This window comes from Podarcis filfolensis (genome assembly GCF_964270895.1).
Source record: "Podarcis filfolensis genome assembly, chromosome: 12".
Classification (NCBI taxonomy): Eukaryota; Metazoa; Chordata; class Lepidosauria; order Squamata; family Lacertidae; genus Podarcis; species Podarcis filfolensis.
Genome location: NC_139614.1, coordinates 19,619,028 through 19,640,934, shown reverse-complemented (window position 1 = coordinate 19,640,934; position 21,907 = coordinate 19,619,028). Strand labels below are relative to the sequence as shown.

Here is a 21,907-nt window from a genome sequence, read left to right as displayed (position 1 = left end):
AACCTCCTTATTGTTACTTATTTCATTTACGAATTGCTTCCCATAAGGATTAAATAATAATCCCAAAGCGATTTTCAATGTAATAAAAACAGATAGAAAACACTTAGGTAAAGGTAAAGGGACCCCTGACTATTAGGTCCAGTTGTGGCCGACTCTGGGGTTGCGGCGCTCATCTCGCTTTATTGGCCAAGGAAGCTGGCGTACAGCTTCTGGGTCATGTGGCCAGCATGACTAAGCCGCTTCTGGCGAACCAGAGCAGCGCACAGAAACACCGTTTACCTTCCTGCTGGAGCGGTACCTATTTATCTACTTGCACTTTGACGTGCTTTCGAACTGCTAGGTTGGCAGGAGCAGGGACCGAGCAACGGGAGCTCACCCCGTTGCGGGGATTCAAACCGCCGACCTTCTGATCGGCAATTCCTAGGCTCTGTGGTTTAACCCACAGCGCCACCCGCATCCCTAGAAAACACTTACTGGTACCTATGTTTAAAAACTGCTAAAAGCAATTGCTTATATAAAAGCAGAAATTTAAAACAACAACAGCACATACGTAGAATCAATACCAACTGGTGTTTTCATTGGAAGATTATACCTGATCCTCTAAATTAGAGCCATGCAGATGTGCCATTGTGAGGCTACAAAGATATCGCTTCATCGGTGATCGGTTGCCCATCACTGATTCAGAGCGAAGCATCAAGGAAGGTGGAGCAAATTGCCCATGCTTCTTTTGTAGAATCCAGCAAGAAAGCCAAAACATTGCTTCAATAGCCTGAAATGTTTACCCTGTTTTTTGTCAAAGAAAATGTTTTTTTTTTTAAAAAAAAAAAGTTTAAAAATTTTCTTCATGAGGAGCCTAGATACCAGTTTCCTGGCAGTCGGTGGCTTTCCAGAACTCAGCCCCATCTGTTAAGAGATTGTTGTGCCCACTGTGTAAGTTGATCAAGAGAGATAGGCAGATGGTGCTTTGCCAACCATAAGGCAAGTGTGAAATGTGCACATCACAGCTTTCTGGCAAACACTACGGTTCTACGGTCACGTGATCCATCTCACACATCCGTCATAATGACAGATTAAAATCCAAACAGATCACTTCATACTTAGCTTTCTCAACAAGCATTTTCATAAACACGAAAGCAAAACGGTGCCCATTTTGGCCTAAAGGGACACAACTGCCTCGGTCGATAGTAGTCATGGGGAAAACCAGTGCATGATGGGATGTCATGACAGGGCCAGCCATATTATTAGGTAGAGTGGGGTTTGGGATGTCATGAAAGAGGGCACCAAATTATAAATTATTTAATAAAACAGTATTGCATTTTCGTTCTACAACCAGGGCAGGGGAGAGGTGCAAAATAAAAGCAAGAAGAAGTGGACTTAGCTAAGGTTATCCTACAACGTCCAATATCAGAGGTGGAATGGCGCCACTGGATATCACTTTCTGGAGAACACGAGTGGGAGAGTGCTATTGTCCTCATGCCCTGTTTATGGGTTTCCCAGAGACAACTTGTTGTCCACATTGGGAACAGAATGATGAATCAGTATCAGAAGAATCTATTATTTGCATCAGCCACTAGCCATAGCAATAAAATAAAATGTGATGTACTGAAGACAGAGGTGAAAACTTAACTATACAAAATACACTCTAGAGGTTTACAGAATTATGAACTGAACAGGCCTTTGGTTTTGCTACCAGTCAGCAGAGATACATTATACAGTGGAACCTTGGTTTTCGAGCATCTTGGAAGCTGAACGTTTTGGAACCCAAACACTGAAAATCCAGAAGTAATTGCTTCCATTTTCGAACATGCCTTGGAAGCCGAACAGCTTCCACAGCGTTTTCCCATTGCTGACAGCCCTTTGTGCCTCGGTTGTGTGGCCTTCCAGATGTTGCTGAACCAAACTCCCATCATCCCTGACTATTGCTCCTGTTGGCTGGGGGTGATGGGATTTGGGAGACCAACAACATCTGGATAGAGCACAGATTACCCATCTCTGATTTAAAAGGCAACATAGGATTGTCATATGTCCGGAATTTATTGGACATAAACTTAATACTGCAGTTGGAAGCAGTGTCCAGGTGAAAATTGCCAAAATGTCCAGGAATATCTGGATGTATGGCAATGTTGGCAGTGCTGTTTTTGCCAATTTCCCTTTAAAAAATAGTTCAAAAACGTGGTATTTTGCCATTTTTTAAAAAATATGGCAACCCTAAGTCCACATAATATCTTGGTCCAGTTGTGGTAAGAGTTAGCTTTCAGCATGCACCAAAGAGTAGTTTTCCTTGCACTACCCAGTAAGAGCCAGTGTGGTGTAGTGGTTAAGAGCGATATACTCGCAAGTTGGGGAACCGGGTTCAATTCTCCGCTCCTCCACATGCAGCTGCTGGGTGACCTTGGGCCAGTCACACTTCTATGAAGTCTCTCAGCCTCACTCACCTCACAGAGTGTTTGTTGTGGGGAAGGGGAAGGGAAAGGAGAATGTTAGCCACTTTGAGACTCCTTAGGGTAGTGATAAAGGGGGATATCAAATCCAAACTCTTCTACCGAACATGTTCAGAACCAGACTCTTGTGTGCAGAAACAGCTGCATGTGACCGTATTGGATAGAGGACATCGTATCCGGCCTTTCTGAGTGCTTTTCTAGCACAGGCATGTGAATAGGCCTTGAGAAATGAGTCTGGCCATTTGGTGAGAAATAGCCTAGCAACGGATTCAGGTCAGCTTTCCTGATGCTGTCTGCAGCTCCCCAAGCAGCACTGAAACAGCAGGACTGAAATCAATATCCTTCGCTGTTCAGTAACAAGAGGGAATGGGGGCAATAATGCAGCACAATGGGTGCTTCCTGCATCCCTCTAGAATGAGTTGCTTAAGGAGTTGAGTCCTCTGTAGATATCTCCAACTCGAAAGTGGAGAATACAGTCTCAGAAAGTCCCTAAATTGTTCAAATAGCCTCAGGGGGAAAGTACAAAATTGGAAGCTTTCTGAAGCTACACACAATTGCAACGGTTGTTGATGCGCCTAATGAACCCGTTCTATTAGTCCCTTTAGCATTTGCTCTGTGCCTGGAGTTTTTATTCCTCTCTGGTCCACTTTCGAAAACCAATATAGTAGAGGTTGCTATTGTAGCACTGCATATTCATAACATGTTTCACCTGAAACTTTGTAGAGCAATCATATAAATATGAACTTCATGCCTTTTTATGGTGCACAGACTCCTGGTATTTTAACACATCTACGCCTTCCTTGCTTAAGCCTGAATTATTATTATTTTACTACTGTATTGGCCCGAATATAAGTCGCAACTGAATAGAAGCTGCACCCTTAAAATTCAAGGGGGGGCCCCGATTCCCGAATATAAGCCGCTCCCTTAAAATTCCGCGTTCTGTTTTGCCGTATGTCTGTTTCAGCAGCGATATTGTAAAAACCCATTTTTGTAAGGTCGCAAATTTAAGCCGCATTTTAACTTTTCATGGTTGGAATTGGGGTGTGTGGCTTATATTCAGGCCAATACGGTATCTTTCCACCCCTAGTTGTGATTTGTTGGCTTTGGGGTCACCCCAGGAACACAGGCTTTGCCCCCCATTCACCTGCCAGTGTGCCCATCAGACCTTCTATAGCACCCATGAAAAGTCACATATTAAGTCATATTTTGGGGTGGAAGGAGTGTGAGTGTCCAATCTTGACATCCAAAGAAATGTGGGCATGCCTGAGGGGGTCACATTTTCAGTTGCTATGGGAAATCCAACTCATACATCATGTTTTCAAACAATTTTTGGAAGCCTGAGCCATAGATCACATTTTCAGTCATTTTTTGGAAACCTGACCCATGGATTAAGTTTTCATATGTTTTTCAGAATCCTGACCAGTGTGTTGCATTTTTTTGTGTTTTTGTGAATTTTGACCTGCAGATCACTTTGTCTTGTGATTTTTTTAATATATTTTTTAAAACTCCTGACCAGCAGGTCACCTTTTTGGTGCAAACCTGAGCCATGTGTCATGTTTTCAGGCAGTTTTTAGAAGCCTAAGCCATGAATTTCATTTTGGGGCCTAGTTACTCCAAACTTTCTTCATTTCAGCAGTATAATACAGAGCCCAGGTGACAGTGGGTGAACAAGGCAGGTCATTTTGCTCCTGGTATTGTTAAACAATTACAAGTCAGATGTGAAATTTGTGCCTATCTGCTGCAAACCACCCAGGAATCTAATTTCCGCCCTACTTTATAAGCCTATTCCTCTTACTGCAATGAGGAATAGGAATCTGAGCAGTGTTCATAATTCCAGAATAGGAGTGATCATTCAGGTGACTTAATTATCTATCCTGCCAAGTTCCCAGCAACAAATGTGTATCTGCAATGCTCAGCGGTCACAGTTTTGAGGAAAGGCTATCTTGCTATCCCTCTGGAATGAGCTTTAAGAAAACGACGATATTTGCTATTTTGTTGAAGACAACAAATTATGTTATACACATTTTTGCATTTGGGATTTTTAATTGCCTTTTAAAATACACTGTTAAAAAGAGCTGTTTTTTTATTGTTTTCAGTAAATAAACATTCATATGTACAGAATTCTTTCTTTTTTGCAAGCCAAATAATAATGGGATAATCCACTCCATACAGGGAAAGAATACTGCCTGGGACCTCCAGCGAAATAGATTTAGAACCACAGAACCTGGAGAACCACCGCTATCTGCTCTTGATGTGTGCTGCCTGCATCTCGTCCAGCACATTCCTGATGGATTCTACACAAACTTCTCCTCTGTGATCTTTCTGGCTGGCCTGCCTCCATACTTCATTAAAACTTTCATCTGAAAGGCTCACGCCAATGTTTCGCAAGATGCGTGCAATCTACAAAAGAATATACAGTATAGTTATAATCGCCAGTTGAAATAGAAGGAATAAACACATGTGCAGATCATAGAATTGATACTGAGAAATAATTATTTACTGCAGGTTAGTGAGGCTTTAGACAACACACTAAATGGGCCACTAAAGATGGGGATTTTAACTAAATGTGGACTAAGCCAGTCTTCCTGAACCTGGTGCCCTTCAGATGTTTTCCGTAGTTTGGCTTCCATCAGCCCCAGCCAGCAAGATGGGGGTTGTCATTCGTCTAGAGGGCACCAGATTGGAAATGACTGGAGTAATCCAATCAGGTTTGACCACAGATCTTCTAACAAGGCAGCACCACAGTCCCTGCTCAATATAGCAGCCAACTGCTAGGGGCCGTGGTCCCTTTGGCTCCCCCAATAAAATATTTGAGGGAGCCAGGCCCCTCCCTAGTTGATGGACCTTGCCATTCAAATGGTGTGCATGTGCCGCATCGTGTGATTATGTAGGGTGGGGCTTACCTGCCCTCCCCAAATACTTTATTGAAGTTGGCACATGTGCTGTTTAAGCTTTAACCTCTCCTGCTAATATCTTCACCCAACTTCAAATTTATCCGCAGGTAGCTGTGTGGTTGTACAATGTGCATTTATTAAGGAAAATAATTAGGCCCACCATTCTGGGAATTGGAAACAAGTACGATGAGAAAAGTGCAAAGCTCGGTGTCAGGACAAGGTGGAGGCATAAAATGTATGAGACTAATCTGGAAACCAAGTTTCGCGTCATATATAATGGAATTCATGAATACAATAAAATGTTGTCGGATCTTAGACAGATCTTAGACAAAGCAAATTATGTAATCGCTTGTGGATGCTTCAGTATTCAAGAAAGTTGGCGAGGGTGAAATCTGTGAACCCCTGGCTTAGATAGCACTCATAGACTCATAGAATTGTAGAGCTGATATGAATGAACTCTCAAAAAATGTCCTCTACCTCATCCTTTGATCTTGTCTTGAAGAAGTCTGTCTCGTACACTCCTTTATTGCTATAGATCGAGGGGTATAACAACCCATAAACAGTGGCTTGATCACCATAATTAGTGTTGTCACTGATGCGGCGAAATCGAGGAGCCGGAATGTCTGAACGAATGGTTGGGACACCGAGGAGTGGGTAATCTGTTGGAAAACAGGTGGCAATGAGAGAAAGGGAAGAAAGCAATGTATTAGAGGAAGTTGTTCAAAAAGAACCAGATCACACAATATACCTGAAATGAACATATTCTGTTAAAGAGCTGAGTTTCCAACCCAAAGTTTTCTTTTCAAAATTCAGTGCTCCCTTAATTTTTGTACACATCTGGGTTTTATGTTATCACATGAAGCTGAAACTGGGGACATGAATACAAGAGATGCAAGAAAAAGAGATGTTCTCACTGTGGGCTAACTGGAGTTAGCCCAAAGAAGCAAGTTTAATTGATTTCTATGGGAGAAAGTGAAACTCTTGTTAAAAACAAGACTTAAAAGCTCTTAACTTTGGCTGGATCATGAGCTACATTTACAACCAAACTGAAAATCAGACTTATACTAGTAGCATTTGTATTTCTGGTTCATAGAATCATGGAGTTGGAAGAGACCACAAGGGCCATCGAGTCCAACCCCCTGCCAAGCAGGAAACACCATCAGAGCACTCCTGACATATGGTTGTCAAGCCTCTGCTTAAAGACCTCCAAAGAAGGAGACTCCACCACACTCCTTGGCAGCAAATTCCACTGTCGAACAGCTCTTACTTATTTGTATTTGATTCAGGTATCCAAAAATGAACTAAGGGTTCTTGATCATGAGGCACTGAAGTGCAAAAATGCAGTTTTGGCACATCTGACCCTTACAGGGAACATGCAGGGAGGTTCAAATTCCAGTCTGCATAGGGCTTATGGAAATGACCCTGGGATATTCTTCTTCCTATTTCTATTTCTTACCTGTCCTTCACCATAAGGTCTCAGCTCACATCAATTTAAATATTCAATATTAAAGCAGGTTAAACAAATTGCAGTCATAGGAATAGAGTGGGTCCTGAAAATGTGTGACTCTCGTGTCAAAGGCCAGGATAAAGAAGTGGAAACTATATGCAAGCTCATGCCCTCCGACATGAAAATAGGGACATTTCTCACTCCCTCGCAAATGACCCTCCACAACCCTTCATCTCTCCTCCTCCCCCACAGCATTTCCACCACCACTACACCAACGGGACACACACACCCTCCACCATCCTGCGAAAACCCCTTAAACCTGGTTTGATTCTTTGGTAGATTTACAAAAAGTAAAACACACACCAATAAATAAATTGTGGGAAGGGGAAAGATTAGATGAGGACGCACAAAGGTTTTGGGTTTTTTTTTAATCAAGACTCCTTGCGCTCTGCTCTGCTTCCCCTTTCTTCCCGCTCAGGGTGGCCCTGACCTCTGCCTGCACCTCAGGGCTGGCACATTATGCGTGGCTGAACCTCAGGAGCAACAACCTCTCCTTCTCACCCGTACTCCAGCAGCTGCTATGAGCTGCCCAAGGGAGGAGGCCAGCAGCAGCCATCATAGAGAGGCAATGGGGTGGTCCCTTGCAGCAGCCACTGCCGCCGCCGCCGCTCAGGACAAGCGCCGGCTCCCCCCCCCCCAATCTTTCCAGGATCAAATCAGAAGTCAGGATGGCTTTTTCAGTTCTGGGTCTGTCCCTGGAAAACAGGGACACTTGGAGGGCATGCAAGATATGTAAGTTGCTTAATGGTTTGAACATGGGGGTAGTGCAAGGAGAACAGCCTTTACCGGAGGTGTCATGGGCTTTGAAGACGCTTGAACTCAGGACAAAAGGGAGAAACGCGCTAAGAGGAAGGCATGCTTGGCAAACCCTCACCATGATCAACTCCTGCCCGGAAACCTATTTCCCCACTGTGGAAGGATGTGTGGATCCAGAACTGGCCTCCACAGTCACTTATGGACTCACTGTTAAGGGAAGACTCGTGTTACGTACTCTTGTTTATGGAAGACAATCTTACTTGGCTATGTGTCAGGGAATTGGAGGCAGAGAAAACCAAAAGGAAAACCGAAAGGTTCCTCAGTCGAGGCAACTGACTCGCCATGACAGAGACGTACTTTCAGAGCCGATTGTAAATAGCAAGAAAGAAGCAATAAACTTTGTAAATATGGCTGGATTCCCGGACTCTTATCTCTGCTAGCACTCACAACTCATCCGTGACACTATGAGTGATCCCCAAAGAAGAGAAGAGAAGAAGAAGGAGAAGAAGAAGAGGAAGAAGAGGAAGAAGAGGAAGAAGAAGTGCATGTGTGTTTATATGGCACTTTCTACACTCCCCGTTGCAAACCACAATGCCCCAACTGGGAGCAAAAGCAACTGCCATCTAGAGTACCCTTAGTGACAATATGGTTAATTATTACATTTGCCAGTGGCATCTGCAAACATTTTAAATAACTTGGGAATGAAAAGGACGTCTTGCACATACATGATGACGGAATGCCTCCTACAACTGCATTATACTGAGAAGAGGTTGTGCGGTAGTCAGAAAACACCCGGTCTGTCGGTCTCGAAAGTGTTCTGGGTGTTTTCTCTTCACTTCCCGGTTCCTTTAGCACTATGTCTTCCTTCTTCAGCACAGCATCCTGATCTGCTTCTTGTGGAATGAGGTCAAAGGCCGCTGGTCTTCTGCCTGTGAAAAATAAATGATAACGAAATGGCAAAAATATTTGTTACTGTCACGAAAAGTTGCAACGCCATTGCAGCGCCCTCCCGATATAACATGGCTAACAGGCAAACTCAGTCATCATACTGATACTTGAGAAAATGGACTTCATCATGTATAAAACTATTCAAACTATTTGTAGTTCATTACATCTAACACTGCTTATGTAACCATACGTTTTTAAAATATGTGTTTATAACTCACGGAGCAATATCTTGCAATAAGATGGTTGGTATTCTTACATTCCCATAAACAAAACTATGTATAACTTTGTGAGTACTATAAATATTCCACTTTAAGAGGCATGCTAGATACATTTTTGCTTGGATGCCTCAAGTAATGGTTATAAAACAGGCAAGCGTGAAGTTAAAATGCACAAAACCAAAAGCGGCTGAAAAGGTAAGGTTCAAAATTCACCTGAGAATAAAACAATGGGTCACCATACCAAATAAGTTTGGACTTGTGGTACACCGTAACAGAAAGGTTGGGAACCACTGCTTTAGGGAATACTCATGGAATCAAATATGTGTGTGTGTTTGTATGTATATATGCATGTATACAGTGCTTTTTTCTGGGGGGACGCAGGGGGATGCATACCCCTAAAGATTTTGTGAATCTTTGTACTTTTGTCCATTTACTGTATTTATTTTTCCCAATTTGAACTATAAATTGGTGATTTTCTTGAGTCAAAAAGAGAGTACACCTAAACATTTTATTTTTGAAAAAAAAGCCCTGCATGTATGTATATGTACATTAGAACCACATCTGTGGTTTAAAACCATATTTCCCACATACCTTTCGTGATTATTTTTTCTTCATACTCTTTGATAGACGTTTTGTCTTTCCAGTTAAGGAAGTTCGCAAACTCCAGATAGTCTATAAACCCGTCTTGATCCAAATCGCAGTAATTAAATAAAGCATCCAGGAGCTCTTGATCCAAGTCCAGATTCAGCTGAAAGCAGGCCTTCTTCAAGTCATCTCTGCTGATTTTCCGATCACCATCCTAGTTAAACAGCACAATGTGTAATAAAAATGCATTTTAATTGAACTACGACCTTTGCACCCAAGGCCGGCCCTATGACTCAGCAGGGGGGGGGGAGTTTCTGGGAGGCCACAGCAGAAGTTCCCTAGCAGGTCGTCCTGAGCCCTCCAGCCATTCCCTTCTGTTGGGAAGGGTCCCAGACCCGGCTAGCCTGCTGCCTCAGGTGCAATGGAAGATGCTATCCCATTGCTAGTGCTGAAGCAAAAGCCAGCTCACACTCTGGTTGACTTCTGTTCTTGAAATGGGGTGGGGTGGGGGATACCATCTTTGGAGCGGGCGGCAAAATGCTTTGGGCTGTCCTTGCTTGTACAATGGTACCTTAGGTTACATATGCTTCAGGTTACAGACTCCGCTAACCCAGAAATAGTGCTTCAGGTTAAGAACTTTGCTTCAGGATAAGAACAGAAATCAGGCTCCAGCAGCGCGGCAGCAGGAGGAGGCCCCATTAGCTAAAGTGGTGCTTCAGGTTAAGAACAGTTTCAGGTTAAGAACAGACCTCCAGAACAAATTAAATACTTAACCTGAGGTACTACTGTACTTAGGAATGGGTGAATCTGTAAAATTCAGTTTCTAATTTTCTCACTCTTAGGTTTAAAGGTAAAGGGACCCCTGACAATTAAGTCCAGTCGTGAACGACTCTAGGGTTGTGGCGCTCATCTTGCATTACTGGCCGAGGGAGCCGGCGTTTGTCCACTCCACAGACAGTTTTTCCAGGTCATGTGACCAGCATGACTAAGCCGCTTCTGGTGCAATGGAACACCGACACCAGAGCAGCACATGGAAACACCTTTTACTTTCCCACTGAAGCGGTACCTATTTATCTGCTTGCACTTTGATGTGCTTTCAAACTGCTAGGTTGGCAGGAGCAGGGACCGAGCAACGGGAGCTCAACCCGTCGTGGGGATTCGAACAGCCGACCTTTTGATCGGCAAGCCCAAGGCTCAGTGGTTTCGACCTCAGCACCACCCGCGTCCCTTACTATTAGGTTTAGTTCTCCACATTTCCACATCAGTTTGCAATTATTATATTTATTTATTTATTTATTAAAGGTATTAATGAAAATTCACCCATTTTTTGTGTGAATTTCTCTTACTAGACATGTTTGCAGGCAATTCTTCCTAATTTCTGTAAAGCAATTTCCCCTAATATAATGTGTTTTGGTATGCTACTTCCACTATTTAAAAACTTAAAATTGCAAAAATTGCAATCGCAAAAAGTAGGGTAGGCCCTGAACATATACATCTCATGGCTCAAAGGCCAGGGTACAGTGTCAGATTAAAGGCAGTACAAGTGCTGGTAACTATTTACCACGGCAGTATTTGTATTATTCCAAGTACAACGCTAACAGCAAGAATATAGGCATTTCCCGCAGCATTCGCTTGTCATGACCTTGACATCTTGGCACAAGGCTCACCTTATCATAATGCCTGAAGGCTTGCAATAACGTGTCAAAGTTGTGGTAATTGGCTTTCTTCAGATTCTGTCGAATCGCAGCAAAGACAGCCCTTTCTCTGTCTTTTCCACGAAGGAATTCACTAGGAAGCCTTTGGTGAAGCAGGTCCCCGACACCTATAGAAAAAACACAGTCAAAGACAACTGTGGCTTGACCACGTTTCAGCTGTTGTGTGATACTTCAGCAATCCCTTTCTCAATCCCGACTGCACCATATCCCCGTAGGGAACAGAGGCGGGGGGGGCTCCTACTGCTAGAGGTAGCCATATTTTGTTTCATTATTCTAAGCATTTATACCGTGTGCAGAAAGAACATCAGACTATTTCCCAAGACATCCTTGTGAATAAGCAGGGAGGCTGTGTATATACTTGCCATATTCTTCAGGACAAACAAGCACTCCAAATGTATGGTCTGGAGGAACGTTGAGTGTGTCTGCTATACTAAAAAATGAAAAGAATCTGTTAGATAAAGGCTTGATTTTTTTCACCCCAGCGTAATCTTTGCTTTTGACATGAAAGATAGATCTGTCTGTCAGGTCACCTCTTGTGCCGTAAGCGAAGATGAAAAACTGATGAAGACATTTAGTAAGAGTTCACCTGAAATGTCTTCACTTGGGCTTTCCTACATGAATCAAAGCCACTCACGACTGAGAATCCTTTTCTTTTACACATTCTTTCCTTTTAGCACATAGTAATAACTGTCAGAAATATTTGCACAGCAGGCGATAAATGCCTTTGATCGCGATGCTTACATTTCTTTAGAGAGCAAAAGAGACCCCGCAGCCTAAATAAGCTGTTTTCTTATTTAACAGATATCGATGTGCATATAGAGTCTTTTTCATGTATCTGTCAGAAAAGAAGAAGGGGTTTTTAAAGCACGCTAAGCACACATGGCAGCCTAGCAGAATCGGATATATAAAAAGTTGGAGCTGCAATACTCAGTAAAACGGTTTTCAGATCATGGTTTTGTTTGAGCAACTTGGCTAAACCCATGTCTTCATTTCTACAATCACCGGGAGAAGAGAAACAATTTTGGGGGGATTTATTTATTTTTTAATGTTGCTTGTAAGGCATTAAACTCTTTGGGGACTAACTGAAGAATACTATGGTGTCCAATTCCATGCTCCTACACTCAACTTCCTTTGACATTCTCTAAGATGGGCAGGCCACCATCACTGCTCAAGTTGGCAGGCAGACACTGTAGCAGTGGTGGAATGCATTCTTAGGGCAAATTTGCATATTGTATTAATCACACAGAAGCCGTGGAGGAAATCTGAAATTGTTGGATTGCTCACCTTGTGGTAAAGCTTCACAGAGTTTTCTGCCACTTAACTATCACCTCAGCCCTTTCTGGCCTGAGAGAACATCTCAAAATGTGAGCCAAGATGATATGAGGCTATGAGGCTCTCTAAATGATTGCGTCTGCTAGTAATCTGTATTATGTCACTGTATTATGTCACTCACAGAAAGGAAGATGCAGAAAAGGAACAGGACACACACACACGTGCCAGTTACACACAACCAACTAATTTCTCATGGAGGGTCCATTGTGAAGACTCCCTCTTAATTCACTTACGGATCAAGGACTTTTCCAAGCTGAGGCTGAAATTTTTCCTTGAAATCATCACTTATCTTAGACACTAAATGTGCTGATTTCTTCCTAAAAAAAAAAAAAAGATAACTGCAAAATAGTTGAATTGCAACAGATTATCATTATCATCATCATCAGTTAGAATCCCAGAGTGGTTTACAACATATAACATTAAAACCATAATTAAAAAGTAAATCAGATGGACCTCATCCATTACATGTGGCTCCCCCATATCAATGTCTATTCTAATCTGAGAAAACTAAAACGCTTTCATAAAACTAAATTCTAAAAAGGCAGGTAAGGTTCAGGTAATGTAGTGTTTGGTTAATGGTATGTGTTTTAAAGTTAATTAGGAAAATTGTTTAAAGTTCATTTTCCGGCTCTTTACCCTTTGAGTCATGCCACACCCAGTAGAGATAAACAGAAGTGATCTAAAATATCATTGGCAGGATACTCTTAGAGGACAGGCCTAAAAGCCTGAGTTGATAAACCATCATCATCACGGGGAACCTCAAGACTCGATCAACCATTGTGTTTAGTAAATTGGAGAATAGTGCCCCACTAATAATCCGATCCGGGAGCTTATTAGCATAAAATATGTCTTAATTTTCAATGCATTGGGCTTTATAATTCACTGCCAGCCCAAATACTATGATCCTCCATTCATTATCACAAGACCTTAGCGCTATTCAGGCACTAAACAAATCCTGAAATACAATATGTAAGTGGTTGACTGGAATTGAGAATTGTAGCTCTGCTCCCTCTTGTCTTCCATGAGCTGGAGGGTAACTGGCCAATTTTTAAATCCCAGAATGTGGTCTTGTCCAGTTTGTTCCCTTTCTTGCCTCAAGCTCTCTGGGAGGATGGAGCCACTGTGAGTTGGTCCACAATAGGGAGCCTGCTTCTATCTATGCAGGTTCCTTGAACTCAGCTACATTAGTCAAAATGTTATAACACCGTGACACAAGGTGGCGCTGTGGAGCTGAAATTGCAACTCAATTATATTTTCAATGGTGAACTTTATTTTTATTTTTTTGCAGACCGTTTTCACAGTGTTTTTTTAATAGCTCTGTAGATCTAGCCCTTGTGCAGAGGTGTAGCTAGGGGGTGGGGTGCACTGCATGCCACACTGTGGGAGGGGCAGCACTTACCGTGGGGCCTGCAGTGCGCCTGAGCCACGCATCTCTCCTAGCTACACCGCTGCCCTTGTGTGATGTTGAACCCTGATCTTTATCTTATGGAGAACAGCAAGGGTCAGCGATAGGGCAGCAGAGCCAGTGTGGTCATCCCCACTTTCATTTTGTATTTCTAGTATTGTATAACACCTAAATAAGGCTATGCAAGCAATCAAATATGCAGAGGAAAATTTAAAATAAGGATAGCCTGCCCACAGCAGGAGGATGACGTGCCTCTCTCAAAACTGGAGCCTTGAGAGTTAGGGCATCTTTCACAGTGTGCCACTAAGGGAGCAGGTCAGAGGGCACTAAGAAGTCTTCAATATTGAAGACAAAATCATCCGGCCAAGAAATTCTAGCCAGGGAATCAGGTGGTCAAGAGGGATCAATCAGCAGACATGAATCACACCGCTTCCCAACATCTCTAGCTCTCGGAGAACACATCAACATAAAAGGGGTGAAAAGGAGATGAGGCAAAAGTAGATTCCAAATATCTCCCCAGAGCAGGAGGATCCTCAAAACTTGAAATGTTCTTGAAATGCACGACTTTGTGCATTCAACATAGAGACACTTTATGTCTCATGAGGCAACATCACTGAGGATAACTGGCGCCAGAAAAGGTATAAAGAGTAATCTGCTATTTATTCAAAACATGTGTCACCAGGAAGCTGTAACTGAGGCAAGCCAAGCATCATTAACTGATATAAGGCAACTTACATCTGCAGATCAGGGAACCAGCGTAACGTTCTAGCTACATTTCGTCCATCGTTGAAGTGGGGGGTTTCCTTTCCATATAGATTGAATCTATTGAACGTAGATGGGTTATATTTTCTATTAACCGACTCCCCTGTAGGGGGAGAAAATGGGGGATATTTATTTATTATGTACACCATAAATGAACAAAAACCCAACCCATATGCTTAGAAAGTTGAGGTGGTGTTAATCTGCTTAGCATTTTAACTTTTGTATGTTTTAAAATATGGTTGTGATTTCCCCCCCCTCAGTTTTATTGTTTTATCTTTTTGTAAACCGCTTTGAGGTGTTTTGGGGTTGTTGTTTTTAACAATCAAGCAATGTATCTGTTTTATGAAATAAATAAATAATAAAAGAAAAACAAACCTCAGCACTTTGGCATTATGAGAAAAGTCTAGGATCATAACCAAGTGATGTGGAAAGAGTTGTTGCCAGGCTACAACCTATGATATTTGTTGAATATGCTATATTAGTATCATAATACAATTGCCATTCCAATACAGAGCTTCCATGAAAAGTGTCATGAGATTACTGCATTTCGTAGCAGCTCTTTGGAAAGTAATTTCTTACTGGTGTCAAGTTTCTTTTTTATGTATGCAAAATGGCAATAATCCATGGTCATTTAAAAAAAAATATATCTATGTATGACTTTTCCTTTTCCTTCTTACTCACCAACGTAATAATCATTGTGTGTTACAACATACAAATCATGTCCTTCTTCTGCTTCCCTCTGGACTTCGTCAAATGTCTTTGGTGGATTTATAACGTCTCCACTAGGACCCTCTGAAAGTGAACCGTTACATGTAATGAAATAACCTGATCTAAACAACATCTTAAAAGTCTTGACAAATAACAGACTACATGTATTTAAGGATCATTCACGTACTTTATTCCAGAAACAGTTGCAATGCAGGGTTTAGAGACCATAGGGTACATCAGAGTCAAGGTAAAACAGTAAAGGACCCCTGGACAGTCAAGTCCAGTCAAAGGCAACTATGGGGTTGTGGTGCTCATCTCATTTTCAGGCCGAGGGAGCTGGCGTTTGTACACAGACAGCTTTCCGGGTCAAGTGGCCAGCATGACTAAACCGATACTGGCGCATGAAGGACCATGACAAGTGCCAGAGCGCATGGAAACACTGTTTACCTTCCTGCCAGGGCGGTACCTATTTATCTACTTGCACTGGCATGCTTTCAAACTGTTAGGTTGGGAGGAGCTGGGACAGAGCAACGGGAGCTCACCCCGTCGTGGGGATTCGAACCACCAACCTTCTGATCAGCAAGCCCAAGAGGCTCAGTGGTTTAGACTAAGATTACCAGATGTCCCCGTTTCCCGTGGACAGTCCCCGGATTTACAAGTCAGTCCCCATTCAAAATCAATTGAAGTTGAAAAGTGTCCCTGGATTCATTGAAAAAAAATCTGGTAACCTTAGTTTAGACCACAGCGCCACCCGCGTCCCCAAATATACATTATACCTGCATGTTGTTATAAGATAGTAGCAGGATTGAATGGCAATCTCCTATGTGCCTTATTCCAAACATAGGATGAGATCCAACACAGCATGTATGGACTTCTGGCCACACAGTGGGGCCTCTCCTCGACCTTATGGCCCTTGTGTGTCCTCATTGGGTTGAAGGACCTTCTAGGGCAGGTTTTCATTTTATTTTTTTGTGGGAAGGGAGGTGCTAGAGGTGGCAAAAGAGAAACAAAAAGTCCCATTGCCCAAGTATATTCTTATTGCACAAGTGGGTGGACATCACTGAATGTTGCCCATAATAGTTGAAAAAATTATGAAACAGTGTATGCCTTTGAGTGTATGCATAAAAGAAGACCTTATGAGCTTGCAATGGAATTGCCAGCCATTCATCAATGATTTGTTTTAGTACTAATTTTTCTACCTCTGATAACTTTTCCTCCGAACAGAGTATTAGTCACATCCATGCCTTTGGGTAAGTGTAACGACTGATCATGGGATCTCCCAAGAGGTGCTTCGCGAACACTTGCGTAAACAGATTCTTTCTTCTCTTGAAGTTTTTGCTCAAAGCATGTTTTTGGAGGTGGATTTGCCAGCGATGCCACCTGAAGAAATTTCACACCACATCAAGGACATCAGTTCTGCACTTCTGAACTATCTCATATTACATTCGTTTATTAGCTTTCTGGTGCACCCTGCAAAATGCACAAAAAAGTATGTGTTTCCTATACAAGGGACACACAACTTACATTCCTGTGCATTCTAAATCTATTAAATGCCACAATCCTACTAATTTCATGTAAAAAACAATGCTAAACCTCATATTTAAGACAACCTTTCTGTAACGTAGCATTGCAAATATACATTCTTAATTGTTATTTCTAAAAAGGCATCATTCAAAATGCACAGCAGCAGAAGTTTGTATGTATTAGTATGTATAAGTCAACCACTGAGCGATGTCACTAATCGAAACGTCTTTGGCATACTATTGCTGCAATGCTTCTAGTGAAAGCAATAATACTAGCATTTCAATTCTTTAAACAAAAAACAGATCACTACAACTTCACCCACATCCCATCCTTTTAAGAAAATGGTATGGGTAAAGTACAGGTCCCCAGACTGCCCAAAGGGATGTTACCAGAGGCAGAAGATACAATCTAATGGATTTATATCTGGTTTCCAGAATTGTTCTACTTACAAGGAGCAAAAGAATAAAAAACTCATGCTGTCCATTGATGGAGGACAGGCTGAGCTGGATTCATGTGGAAACAAGTGGTGAGTAAGGGAGTAGCTGTGAAGGAAAGAGATGACCCAGCCCAGCTGACCCACTGATTCTGTCTCTCCTACACTGATGCCATTATGGTATGCCCACCAGGCAGCCATTTTGTGTTATGCCACACCCTCACAGCAGCCATTTTGTGACTGGTGCCCACAGCATTTTCTTAAAAACCCCAAAGTGCCCACTGCCACCCAAGGTTCCATGTTTAGACTTAGGTCAACAGAGATACAGTGGTACCTCAGGTTACATACGCTTCAGGTTACAGACTCCACTAACCCAGAAATAGTGCTTCAGGTTAAGAACTTTGCTTCAGGATGAGAACAGAAATCGTGCTCCGGCGGCGTGGCGGCAGCAGGAGGCCACATTAGCTAAAGTGGTGCTTCAGGTTAAGAATAGTTTCAGGTTAAGAACGGACCTCTGGAACGAATTAAGTACTTAACCTGAGGTAAAGGTAAAGGTAAAGGTACCCCTGCCCGTACGGGCCAGTTGTGACCAACTCTAGGGTTGCGCGCTCATCTCGCTCAAGAGGCCAGGAGCCGACGCCGTCTGAAGACACTTCCGGGTCACGTGGCCAGTGTGACGAAGCTGCAACTGGCGAGCCAGCACCAGCACCGCACACGGAAACGCCGTTTACCTTCCCACTATAAAGCAGTACCTATTTATCTACTTGCACTTAGGGGTGCTTTCGAACTGCTAGGTGGGCAGGAGCTGGGACCGAATGATGGGAGCTCACCCTGCCGCAGGGATTCGAACCGCCGACCTTACGATCAGCAAGTCCTAGGCACTGAGGTTTTACCCACAGCGCCACCCGCGTCCCTGAGGTACCACTGTATATTAGAAATGGTAATCTTATAGGGGACAAGCATATCCCAGTTTATGTCCATCAAATGCCCCTGGCACAGGGCAATCAGGATTGTGTTTCCCAACCATGAGTCAAAAGGATATTATTTTAAAATTCTTACAGAGATTGACTTGACGGACTTTATGCCATGTGTCAAATGTGATGCAATATCAGGATCGTTTGCTCGGCCATAAAATATTCTCTCTGCACCAGGAGAAGGGTTGCTGGTGTTTCGAAACTTTTTTACAACAGGTGGAGTAATTGGCTATAAGACAAGAAGAAAAGAGTTTAAGAATATTCCTGCAAATACTGTAGATAGCTGAGTTGGTCCGTTGGGCGGGGCAGGGCAAGGAAATCCCCCAGAAAAGTAATTAACACCTTCATTTGGACCAATCAGAATGTCGCAAATTAATGGACAAGCGTCTGGGTTCTCCATAATTCTTCATCAGGCTGAGTGTTGAGGAAAACTGAGAGGGTAGCTAAGAAAAGCAGTTGTTGCTCCAAAGTCTGCAAGTCATAACTGTCTTAAGGAGTTGTGCAGGAAAATGTAGGCAGACATAATTAGGTTAGCCTCACAGGACACCAGACAGATTTTAAAAGGCATCCAGGCTACTGGGACAAAACAAATAGAAAAAGAAAACAAAATGTATATCCTCCCATTTTCTGAAAATACAAAATCTAGTAGTGACCTGGTTCTGTCCTCAGTATTAACTGGGACACATGCATTTAACTTCCTAAAAAACAAAAAACACCAACAAGCGTAGTGGGCTTTATATGAGCAAAAATAGAATCAACAGAAACTACTTTGTAGTCAATCCAATCCAATTACTTGTAAGCCATTTTAGACGCCTGCACAGTTAGGTGGGAATATCAGGTTTCCTTTTATAGACAGCCCTCAAGCTTCCAGAAATAAGTTGTTGTGTTTTGTTTTTTAAAAGTCATAGCAGTGTGTTTGACAACCTCAGAAAAGAAAAGACAAATAATGGAAGCTTCACATTTTGTGTATTTTCAATTGTAATGTTTTGTAGGGTTACTCATCTGATTTTAATTTTTCAAAATTGCTTTTATTGTACAGTGTATATATATGTATGTTGGTTCTAAGTGGCTTTGGTGTTTCTATGAATAGTGGTATACAAAGAGTTTTCTAAATAAATTTGAAAAATTATTTGTATATTTGTGATTGACTACATTGAGGCTTTTGAAACTTATGGATGTTTGCTTGGAAGGAAGGAAGTTGCCCCATGTTCCGTGGGGCTCATTCCCTAGTAAATGTGTTTAGGATTGCAGCCCTAAGCAAGTTCAAGTAATGAATACTGAGAAAACTACTGACATTCAGGATCCACTACAGTCAATACCAGGTGTTGTTTTGTTTTGTTTTGTTTTGTTTTGTTTTCACCCCAAACAGGACACTACAGTCCTTTTGAGCTTCTCTTGTACAATATGTGTAAGGTAAAGGTAAAGGGACCCCTGACTATTAGGTCCAGTCGTGACCGACTCTGGGGTTGCGATGCTCATCTCGCTTTATTGGCCGAGGGAGCCGGCGTACAGCTTCCGGGTCATGTGGCCAGCATGACTAAGCCGCTTCTGGCGAACCAGAGCAGCGCACGGAAACACCGTTTACCTTCCCGCCGCAGCGGTACCTATTTATCTACTTGCACTTTGACGTGCTTTTGAACTGCTAGGTTGGCAGGAGCTGGGACCGAGCAACGGGAGCTCATCCCATCACGGGGATTCGAACCGCCAACCTTCTGATCGCCAAGTCCTAGGCTCTGTGGTTTAACCCACAGTGCCACCCACGTCCCTACAATATGTGTAATATGTTGTTAACGTAAAATAGTAAGTCTATAATGGTCTGGAGGGAGAATAGTTAGAAAATAATAACCCACAGTGGTCTGTACATAGGACAATCAATAGTCAAATAGGGTGCTTACAAAGACGTCAGTGAGACAATGGCCAGCTGTTTCTCCAATGGACATCAGCTTTCCAGCCTGAAAAAAGCAAGCAAAGACAAACAACATAGACAAGAGATCGTAATAACAAAAACACTCACAACACTGATATGTTTATAAAGGTATATGTCTGAATAAAATTCATTTCGCATTTGTGCATATCTTTTCGCTCTATAGCCAAAAAATAAATAATTTCCATGATCTATGGGTTCATCGTTTATAGACATACAATCCCCAGCAACCCTTAACAAACTACAGTGCCCAGAGTTCTTTGAGGGAAAGACTGTGCTTTGAATGTGCTTTAACAATATAGTGTGTACACAGCCTTATACATACCAGGTCAGACTGCTGGTTCATTTTGCCTGGTATTATCAAGTCTAGGCTGGATCCAGCCTTAGGCTGCAATCCTAACCCCACTTGCCTCACAGTAAACTCCATGGAACTCAGTTGGACTTACTTTTGAGTAGACATGTTAGGAGCGCACTGTTAGCCATGCTTTGAGCCATTGAAATCAATAGGACTTAAGCTAGTGACTTGGGCTTGTTTGTTAAGGGTGCTGGGAACTGCCGCTGTGCAAGGGGGAAAACTACAATTCCCAGGATTCACCTGTGTGTCCCCAGATGTTGTTGGACTACAGCTCCCATCATCCCTGAACTCTGGCCTTGCTAGCTAGGGGTGATGGGAGTCGTAGTTCAATAACATCTGGGGACCCACAGGTTCAGAAAGGCTGCTTTGGACGGAAGCTCTGCGCTCTAAACGAGTGTTGGGTGTACTTTGTATGCATGGTGTGGATCTGCCCTTTAAGAGTGGATCCAGCCCTCTAACTAGCAATCGTCTGGTCTTTTGATGCCAGAGGATGCACCTTCCACCTGCAAATTATGGCCATCTTATAGATCCCACCCCCTTGAAAGTGCCATCCTTCTCCAGGCTGCTCTCTGGAGCTGTTTTAAGGAGAGGCGTGACGTTAAACAGGAGCGGAAGGGATGAGCAAGCGTCAGTCAAACATCTTTATAAAGATGCGGGGGGGGGGGAGAGAAAGGGAGAGGGGAGGAGGAGGGCAGAGGCGAAGGACAGAGAAAACTCACTGTGGGGAGCTCGGGAAAGCGGTCGAAAAACCTCCCCGGATACGCTGGCCTGGGGACTCCCTTGGCTGGGATCCCTCCCACCATCCTGGCGGGAGGGATCCGCTTGGCGAAGGAAGAAAGCCGAGAGCTCAGGAGCTGCAGGAAAGGGGATGTTTTCTCGCGTATCCTAGCAACGGGGAAGGAATGGTCCACTCTAGATTCCCGCCCCCTACAGGCCAAAGTTGGGAAACGCAGCTTCTTCTTCGCTCTTGTTTAGTCGTTTAGTCGTGTCCGACTCTTCGTGACCCCATGGACCAGAGCACGCCAGGCACTCCTGTCTTCCCGCAGTTTGGTCAAACTGATGTTGGTAGCTTTGAGAACACTGTCCAACCATCTCGCCCTCTGTCATCCCCTTCTCCTTGTGCCCTCCATCTTTCCCAACACCAGGGTCTTCTCCAGGGAGTCTTCTCTTCTCATGAGGTGGCCAAAGTATTGGAGCCTCAGCTTCACAATCTGTCCTTTCAGTGAGCACTCAGGGCTGATTTCCTTCAGAATGGAGAGGTTTGATCTTCTTGCAGTCCACGAGACTCTCAAGAGTCTCCTCCAGCACCATAATTCAAAAGCATCAATTCTTCGGCGATCAGCCTTCTTTATGGTCCAGCTCTCACTTCCATACATCACTACTGGGAAAACCATAGTTTTAACTATACAGATCATTGTCGGCAAGG

General features: G+C 43.1%; 1 protein-coding gene across 1 annotated transcript; it reads right to left on the bottom strand.

The window, feature by feature from the left end:
• Positions 1–4,505: 4,505 nt before the first annotated feature.
• Positions 4,506–21,366, bottom strand: EFHB (EF-hand domain family member B). Its single transcript, XM_083578037.1, has 13 exons — positions 21,201–21,366; positions 20,098–20,154; positions 18,288–18,431; positions 16,471–16,651; positions 15,245–15,355; positions 14,537–14,666; positions 12,630–12,713; positions 11,427–11,494; positions 11,017–11,171; positions 9,356–9,563; positions 8,324–8,527; positions 5,813–5,994; positions 4,506–4,841 (listed from the first exon to the last, which is right to left on the bottom strand). The coding sequence occupies exons 1-13, from the start codon at positions 21,282–21,284 to the stop codon at positions 4,680–4,682; spliced, it is 1,770 nt and encodes a 589-aa protein (XP_083434163.1). The 5' UTR covers positions 21,285–21,366; the 3' UTR covers positions 4,506–4,679.
• Between the last annotated feature and the right edge of the window lie 541 nt (positions 21,367–21,907).